Source organism: Lactuca virosa, chromosome 1 (assembly GCF_052849685.1).
Source record: "Lactuca virosa cultivar CGN04683 chromosome 1, Lactuca_virosa_CGN04683_v6, whole genome shotgun sequence".
Taxonomy (NCBI): domain Eukaryota; kingdom Viridiplantae; phylum Streptophyta; class Magnoliopsida; order Asterales; family Asteraceae; genus Lactuca; species Lactuca virosa.
This window is the reverse complement of record NC_136426.1, coordinates 95,625,241-95,634,181: the sequence shown is the minus strand read 5'-3', so window position 1 is coordinate 95,634,181 and position 8,941 is coordinate 95,625,241. Positions and strand designations below refer to the sequence as shown.

The 8,941-nt window shown below is 36.5% G+C and overlaps 1 protein-coding gene across 1 annotated transcript; it reads right to left on the bottom strand.

Annotated features, from left to right (window-relative positions):
• Nucleotides 1-640: 640 nt before the first annotated feature.
• LOS4 (P-loop containing nucleoside triphosphate hydrolases superfamily protein) lies at nucleotides 641-3,134 on the bottom strand. Its single transcript, XM_079075370.1, has 8 exons — nucleotides 2,802-3,134; nucleotides 2,408-2,701; nucleotides 2,019-2,246; nucleotides 1,857-1,922; nucleotides 1,334-1,750; nucleotides 1,133-1,244; nucleotides 956-1,041; nucleotides 641-875 (listed from the first exon to the last, which is right to left on the bottom strand). Exons 1-8 carry the CDS (start codon nucleotides 3,039-3,041, stop codon nucleotides 813-815), a joined length of 1,506 nt encoding a protein of 501 aa, XP_078931496.1. The 5' UTR covers nucleotides 3,042-3,134; the 3' UTR covers nucleotides 641-812.
• Between the last annotated feature and the right edge of the window lie 5,807 nt (nucleotides 3,135-8,941).

Below are 8,941 nucleotides of genomic sequence, written 5' to 3'. Positions count from 1 at the left end.
ACTACAAATAATTATAAATTACTCCATTGTCTTCTTTTTTATTATTTTTGTCTTTCTACAAATAACGAATATATTAATCTTTGAAGGAAATACAATATTCTACAAATTAAGAAATTATAATGAAGTATTTTTAGAAATTAGAGTCCATTTTATGGTCTCGTTTCATTAGCTCACCAACCCACATGGACCTTTACCCCTAAAAAAACAAACTCCTTTCTTTTATTAGTTACCTGTTGGGTTCATTCTCTTCTCTTACTGCTTTTCCTTATGTAGACTTTATCACTTGCTCTATTGATATTCCATTATAGTGCTGCAACTATATCATTTGTTAATTACAAATTTAGTTACACTTAGATCTAATTAAAAGTTCAAATGTGAATTTCAAAATCAATACTAACGAGGTAAGGACATATGTTTTCTTTGTTTTCTTTTTTACATAAACTCTTTAAAAAATTGTTAATTTGGGTATCAGTTTATCCATTTGGTAAGAAAATAACGAAAACAAAAAGAATCCTACAACACGAATTTTAAACTCAATACTAATAGATAGACTTATATATATTATGGATTTTTTTTCTCCTAAAAAACCATTGAATACATTTGAAGAAGATCCACAATCCTCAAAAGTCAAGAGTAAGAATACATCAAAATCACCACTGCAATATAACTAAATATTCCAAATTAAATCTTCTCATAACTCCCAACTTTTGTCACAAATATAAATCCCAACCAAACAATACAAAAACCATTAAATGGCAGTTTAGTAAATAACTTAAAACCAGCTTCATATAAAGGTCCAATATGTAAAATCTTTACATCAAACCAGCTTTCTTCAAGGCATCCTCAAACTGTTCATCATCTGTCCATGAGGTCACCTACAAAATATATAATCAAATTAACTACACATTCCCCAAACTATTTAGAAATATGTATATAATTTTTTATTTTTTTTTACCTCAGTAACATAATGGTTGAAATGTCTCTCAATTTTTTCCATGATCATGTTGTCCCTTTCACCACATAGCAAGTTGAATACAGCTCCTATTACATAACATTATAAAGTATTTATGTACTCATTTAATACTATTTCAAGTATTAGAATTTTACAATATTAAAAAAAAAAAAAAATTACCTTTACGCCCAAATCGCCCTGCTCTTCCAATCCGATGCAAGTACACTTCATGGTCAGGTTCAGATTGCTGATCATGTCTTATAGGAAGATCATAATTAACCACCAAATTGACCTGATAAAAAAAAGGAAGATATAATTATATAAATTATAAAGGAAGAACACAAAAGATAAAAGCAGGGGTAGAATTGTAATTTTATAAACCTGTGCTTGATCAAACCCACGGGCAAGAACATCGGTTGATATCAAAACTTGAGTCAATCCATCTTTGAATTCTTTAACAATTTTATCTCTATCTTCTTGTGTAAGAGCACCTTGAATTGTTGTGACTTCATAACCATAGCCAGAAAGTGCATCATGTAACATTCCAGCACTTTTTCTTGTTTTAACAAAAATAATTGTTTGTCCCACTTTTTGCCCTAGCTCCATGATTTTGTCTTTAATTACCAAAATCTTTGAAAGTTCATCAGGTAGATTCACTTTATACTGTTTCACTGAATCCAATGACAGTTCTTCTTTCTTCACAAATAGTTGATTGTATTCTTGTTTGAAAAGATCTTTAACAATCTTTGATACAAAAGCCTTCACGCTCTCATTGAAAGTAGCAGAAAACAATAGCACCTGTGCATTGTTTTTTGTAAATGCTTCGTGTATGATGTTACACAACTAAAACAAAAAATGCAACTGAATTAACATGATTGTTAAAATCATTATAGAGACAACAAACCTGGCATTTAGGACTCCACCTCACGATTTCCTTCATTATTCTTACAGAATCTTCTTTAAAACCACCCTAAAAGTAGAATAAACTACATGACATGAGTAATCACTAACTATAACAAAGCTCAAAAGCTAGATTATTAAATAGTAGTAATAATAACAAGATCACCTCTGCAAGCATATGATCTGCTTCATCAAACACAAGAATCCTCAGTTGAGAAGTACCCAGTTTCTTGGCTGCAATCCATTTGTTAATTGTACCAGGTGTGCCGATAATTACTTGTGCTGTAATTGGTGCTCTTTTGGAGATTGGCATGTAATTAGCTTTATCTGCAGGAAGACCTAATTCTGATGTTATGCCAGTAAACTTTCCCATCTTCAGTAGCACTTCCATATTCTGCATCATCATTAAGATATAATGAAATCAGTAAGTATCTAGATAAACTCTCAGATTCAAGAGGCAGGATTCTGTTGAAAAATACAAATATCTACGGATCTGTATCATTTTTATAATCTGAATATAAGAGGAGGAAGCAAGAACTTGAAGTTTAGAGTAACCTGGATTGCCAATTCTCTGGTTGGGCATATACACAGTGCCTGAGGAACGCCTAGCTTTGGATCAACGCGACTCAACATACCGAGCACGAAACAAGTTGTTTTCCCAGAACCATTGTGTGCCTGAGCAATTAGATTCTTGAAAGGTGGAGTTAGTATCATCGGCAAGCTAATTGATTGGATCTTACTCGGTCTCTCAAACTTCATCTCCACGTATAGTCCTTTCAATAACTCCGGTGAAAGGTTTAAATCCTCGAATCTCACGGCAGATGTATACGGTGTTTCTCCGGAGGTAACCTAAAATCAATTTAAAAACCCTAGCTTAATAAAGTAAATTTAATTAGAACTGGAATCGGATAAAGAAAAATATGAATATGAGGGAGTGTGTTTGTTTTACAGCTTGAATGTTGGCATCTTCAGGATCATCAAGGAAGTTGTTAACTTTTTTGGACTCGTCGATGGCGAGAGAGTCTAGTATAATTCCGTCGGTGGCGGAGGAAGTGGATGTTGCTTCGGGCTCCTCTACAACGTCGTCGGGCTCGTCAGCCCATCTTCCGACAACGGAAGTTTTGGTGATCGGTGAGGCTTCGGTGGTGGTGGAGGAGGCGGTGGCGGCAGTGGACGCGTTGTCGCTCATGGTGGGGTTCAGTTGACTGTAATTGTTATTTGCGATATGTGAAATCGGTTTGAGAAAAGAGGTTTATACATATGCGGAAGGTCCAAATATGGTGAGGATATGTTCCTTTTTTTTTCTTTTCTTTTGTTAGATTTTATATTTATACCGAGAGAAAATAAATAGTTTTATTTTTTATTTTTATCCAATTTTTATTTACAAGATCAAAATAAATACTAAAAATCAATAAAGAAGATTAAATAAAAAATTAGGTTGTATTTTGCGCACCACAACTAAGTAATAAGTTAGTTTTTTTTTATAGTTTTTCTAAGTTATCATATTTGGCAAGTCAAAAAGTAGTTTATAAGCTAGTTTTTTAAAAAATTACTTAGAATAGCTTTTTAAGACCCTTTTTAAAAAATTTCCAAATATACTTTTAATTAATTATAGAAATGCATTCTTTTAAATGTCATTTTGAATCATTTTATATTTTCCAGTCAGTTTTACCAAACGATATTTTTTATTAGTTAATTTTTTAGGTAGCAGCTAGCTTTTCAGCTAGTACGTCAAACATAGTTTTGGTGGATTCCACACGTATACATAACCTAAATATTGGTTTAATTTGAAAAACATTGGTGTGAGACTATATCTCATCATCAACTCCATAAAATGTTTAAATTTGTTAAGTCGTTTAAAGCTTCATGGGACATTGCAATAACAAAGTATACTTTTTCTAAGCATCATATAGCTCAATATAAATCATAAGAAAAAACAACATGAATAAAAAAATATACATGATATGAAACTTGTCAAAATAAAGTTATCTAAAGTTATACCACAAGGTCTCCCATCTTTAAGGATACGTTGCAATAACTGATGAGTTTCTTGGTTCCTTAGACAACATTAAAAGGACAACGGTAGCAACAATTTTTTATACCCAATAGGCTTGAAAACCAGATCTATGAACAACCTATCTAATACAACTTTAATATACGAGTATTCATACCTTTTATAGGGTTTTTAGAAACCCTTGTATATCTTCAATTGATTGTTTGATAAGAGCTAAGAGTCCAACGTAGAACTCTTATTTTGTAGTCACACTCAAGGAACTCAGATCAGCAACATTCGACAACAACCCATGTAACGAACACCATAAAAGAAGCTCCAAAAATTTGAAATTGTTGGAACTGCAGGTACCATGTCGTGGCAATGAAGCCACTACGATGTGGCGTCGCGATTTTGAGGGTTTTGGGAATAAAGAGGTAGGATCGAATTTTCTCTAGGGGTTTGAGTAAAATTCATCATCATAATTCGTCCAATGAGCCCTTTATTTATAAGGAATGATATAGAACCCTAAAAGATAATTATTTAGTCACCTCTTAACTATCCATATAAATGGTAATTATCTGACTGCTTAAATTATCTTATTTTATCCTCCAGTATATTCCATAACTTCCAGATTTCGTTTAATTAATTAAAGACTATTAATTAATTAACAAATCAAGTCCTTATAGTTTTTCAATGTCATTTATTACTTATTTCTGCCATTATATGTAACCTAAAAGGACCATACTATTAATAGTAATTTACCAAAGGTTGTAACTATGTTGTAACGATGGGCACCATTCTCCATCACTCCCACTTGCACAAGTTACCAACACTATATGGTATAATTTACTATTAATGAGTAGATACTATACAATCAACTATATCTGCCATACTCACAACATAGAGTCATGACATAGGCCTTAGATAAGTGATCATATATTTCTTTGTTCTTCAATATATTTGTATGAACATGTGACATGGATATAGTCTATCTCAAACATGTAATATTCTGTTTCCTGAAATTGGCTTGTATCAACCAACATAAACTTCATAATTGATTCATCAAGTCAGTTTGAGCGTGGCCATGTATTTTAATATTAACACATGATCATTGAGGGGCCCAAAGATGTAGACTCTAACTATTTAAAGAAGAAGTGAACAAATAATCTTTGACTACATATATTCCACCTATTCCTCATGCCATATCTAGCCAAACCCTATATGATTGCCATTTATGAACAACGTTGGGGAAAAACCAAGATACAATAGATTGTAGGACAAAATATCATGCATCTAACTTTGAAGAATATATATGATATTACCATCTTAGAATTACTTGTGAAAGAATCCATGAAGTAATCTCTAAGTGTGGGTTACTCTAATAATTTAAAATCTCTATTTAAATTACTCATGAGTTGGTCGCAAACTTAGCTATGTAAACCCCTTTGGACAATCTACCAATGCTCCATGATAATCTTAACTCGCTACTTTCTTCCAGGAGTAGGACCGATTATGGAAGTTTGAATAAATGAATATTCTTGAAGTGGTTCTAAACATGCAAAATGTAACGTCTGGTTTATGGTGTGTATTTAAAATCATAATTTATTCATTTTTGTATAGGAACTCGACGAGTGGATGCCCCAAACTCGTCGAGTGGAGATGGATTGGGACGTGGTTTAAGAAGTCTACTCAACGAGTTGAGAAGCCTCAACTCGACGAGTAGGCTGGTAGAATGAAACCCTAATTTTCAGGGTTTTGCACCCTATTTAAACACATTAACCCCATAAGTTGGCCTCATTTACAACCTCTATTGTCCCAAACCCTAGCCACAAAACCCTAATTCACTTTTAAGAGTTTTGAGCCATTTTTGTGCATTCTTTGTGATTTTGAAGAGGAAGATACTTGAAGAAGGAGCAAGGACGTGTAGGAGGAGAGTAGATCCAGAAGTTGGGCTTCATTTCTGGTTCATCTGAGGTATAAAGCTCCTACATTGCCTATAGTATGCTTAGATCTAGTTTTAGAATGTTTTCTCCATATTTAGGTCCAAGAATGTTGGTTTTTGGGATTTGGGCGTCCCATGTGGGCAACCCCTTCAGATCTAGGGTATTTAGGGGACTTCATGGCATAAAGGTGCCAACTTTATGGCCATGGAAGTCCCATGCAACTTGTAGACCATCTTTTTGGTCTTTTGAGCCAAGTAGGCCATGAATGCAAGTAAATATAGGAACTTTACGTGACCAAACTGTCCCTAGAGTCCAGATCTATGACCCATTGGCTTATCTTGAAGTTTTGATGGCTTTTGGAGTTAGATCTAATCCATTTTGAGTTAGGTTTAGAGCTCACTTCTTTTAGGATGGGTCTTAATGGCTAAAGTCGGAAACTTTACCCTCCGAGAGGTGTATTCGGCCTAAATCTGGAATATGGGACCTAGATTCGAAGAACAATGACTTAATACATTAAGAAAGCTTAACAGACTGAAGAAATCGACGAGTTCATAGAGGAACTCGACGAGTTGGGTCGAAGTGACCCGATTCTGTAAAAGGAAGGACTCGACGAGTTCAAGGACGGACTCGACGAGCTGTTTTGGAAAGTCCCGATTCTGTTGAATAGGAGGAACTCGACGAGTTCGTGAAATAACTCGACGAGTTGGATCGCGATTTCAGGGTTTTATGATTTATGGAACTCGGCGAGTTGATGGACCAACTCGGCGAGTTGAGTCAACCCAGATGTTGACTTTGACCAGAATGTTGACTTTGACTTTTCCTTTGACAAAAGTTGACCCTTAAGGGGGGGGGGGTCATGAGTATGAAAGGGTAATTAAGGAAATCTTTTATGTATAGGAGCTTGAGTTGGGTTGATTATCGGAGCCGAGGATTTTAGTTACTTTCCGATATTCGAGGTGAATTACCTTCCAGTAGAAGTTGGTCGAAGGCACCAATGCCGACCCACTAGTAGTTGATTATAGTAGAGATGATTGTGTTTGTGATAATTGTCTGGTATGCCACTATCTGTTATGCTTTATGTGCTAGTATGCTATGATATTATTTGATAGTGGTAGGAGGGGTGGGATAGCACCCAGATATGCTAGGCAGTATGTGACTTATGTGTTTGTGTACTAGGATGATATGTGGTAGTAATAGGGGTGAAATAGTCCCCGTTACCGGTTGAAAGAGACCGAAGGGGTAAGCCAGCACCCAAATATGCTAGGCGGTTACCGGTTGAAAGAGACCGAAGGGGTAGGCCAACACTCTGATATGCTAGGCGGTTACCGATTGAAAGAGACCGAAGGGGTAGGCCACACCCGAATATGCTAGGCGGTATTTTATTGTATGGTATGTGGTATGATGGGGGAACTCACTAAGCTTTGTGCTTACGGTTTTCAATTTTGGTTTCAAGTACTTCTTCTTCGAAAGGAAAGGAGTCGGCATGATTGCAGCGCATCACACCAGGATTTCCGCACATGAGATCTTTGGGAGTTATACTCTGATGTTGTTTTATCATGACATGTTTTGACTATTGATACATTGGTTTTGATATGAGTTGATACTATGGATGTTTTCAGACAAATGGTTTATAATTGTTAAATTAAAAATGATTTTTTTTTGTCTTGAATTTTGGGATGTTACAAGTTGGTATCAGAGTCTTGGTTTGAGGGATTCGGACACACCTTCGGGGGTGTCTATACTCAAATCGAGGGTTTGAGAAATTTTTATAATGAAAACAATTTTTCTAAAAATTAAAATTAAGGATTTTGAGAAAGAACAAGCAGTGTGATGCGTACACTCGACCGAAAGTAAGTTTTCCCAAAATACCCATACGTGTTTGCTATGATATATGATATGATTATGAGAAATGCATGCTAGATTAGGGCTAAGGATCTAGGAAGGATGCCTTATATGCCTACTATATGTGTATGAGAATTGCATGCTAGATTAGGGCTAAGGATCTAGGAAGATGGCTTATGTGCCTGCTGTATGTGCTTATTGAACTGCATGATAGTACTGACTAGTCAGTGATATAATAGCCTGATTAGGATATGCTTGGTTTTGGTTACTCAATGCTCGAATGTTGTTTGCTTTGTGCTTTTAGGAGTCCTATTTATCTTTAACTAACTAGTAAACGAATACGTTAAGTTACATATTACGAGGACTAAATAATTTCAGAAGCTTAGGTCTAGCCCTATTTCGCAACTCTTGTCCGAGTCCAACCGTTTTAGGGTAGGACCTCTCATTCGAAGATTTATATGGTCTTAGTAATATGTAATGGTATTCACGAGCTAGTTAGGGAGAGATAGCAGAGACTTCTTATGAAGCTGATGGCGGAGAGTGGGTCGGAGATTACCATAGGGTAAGCCTAGGATGAGATTAGCGCGAAGAGCAGTAGTAGTGAAAGGGAATTGGTGAGGTCAAAGCAATCCTTGAGGAAAGTACGGATAGATATGGAAGGTAGTATGAGCCCGTATTACGGAAAACAGAGGATTCGTACTCGAGTCAAGGAGAGATGAGATTAAACCAGGGAACTTGTAGTGAGCATGAGGTCTCTCGATATAATGTATGACTCTGATGATTGTGTGGTTTGTTTCAGAATGGTGATGACATGTCACGGAGCAGGAGGTTCAGGGTTTGGGTCAGGTTCGGGTAAAGGTTCCGAGCTAGTTGATGACGGATTGCGCAATTTCATTGTATCCGAGATTACGAGAGGCATCCTTGAGGCGACCCCGATGATTTTCTGGTCGATCAAGGAGGGTATCATCGAGCTGATGGAGGATCGCCTTAGGGCATTTAGGAGTGACATGGCATCTGGCCAGTCAGGGACTCGCACACTCTCCTTTAAGGATTTCAGGGGATGCGGAGCGCCAGACTTCAGCAGGGTGAAGGACCCCATTGTGGCGAGACGATGGATTGCGGACATTGAGTCTGCGCAGGTGACGAGCTTCTGCCCTGAGGGGTAGAAGGTCAGGTTTACTGCTGTTTGTTTGAGAGAGCGGGCTAGAGACTGGTGGGAGGCAGTCAGTGACACGTTGGGAGCCCCAACTATTGAGGTTATGACCTAGTCGGACTTTGCGACCAGATTTTGGGCTGAGTTTGTGCCAGATG

Bases quoted from the DNA above. Each gene is read 5' to 3' on its own strand.
- LOS4 (XM_079075370.1), bottom strand. From the start codon at position 3,041: ATGAGCGACAACGCGTCCACTGCCGCCACCGCCTCCTCCACCACCACC. The intron at 2,702-2,801 runs GTAAAACAAACA...AATTGATTTTAG, and splicing joins AAGATGCCAACATTCAAGCT to GTTACCTCCGGAGAAACACC. The intron at 2,247-2,407 runs GTTACTCTAAAC...ATGATGATGCAG, and splicing joins CCAGAGAATTGGCAATCCAG to AATATGGAAGTGCTACTGAA.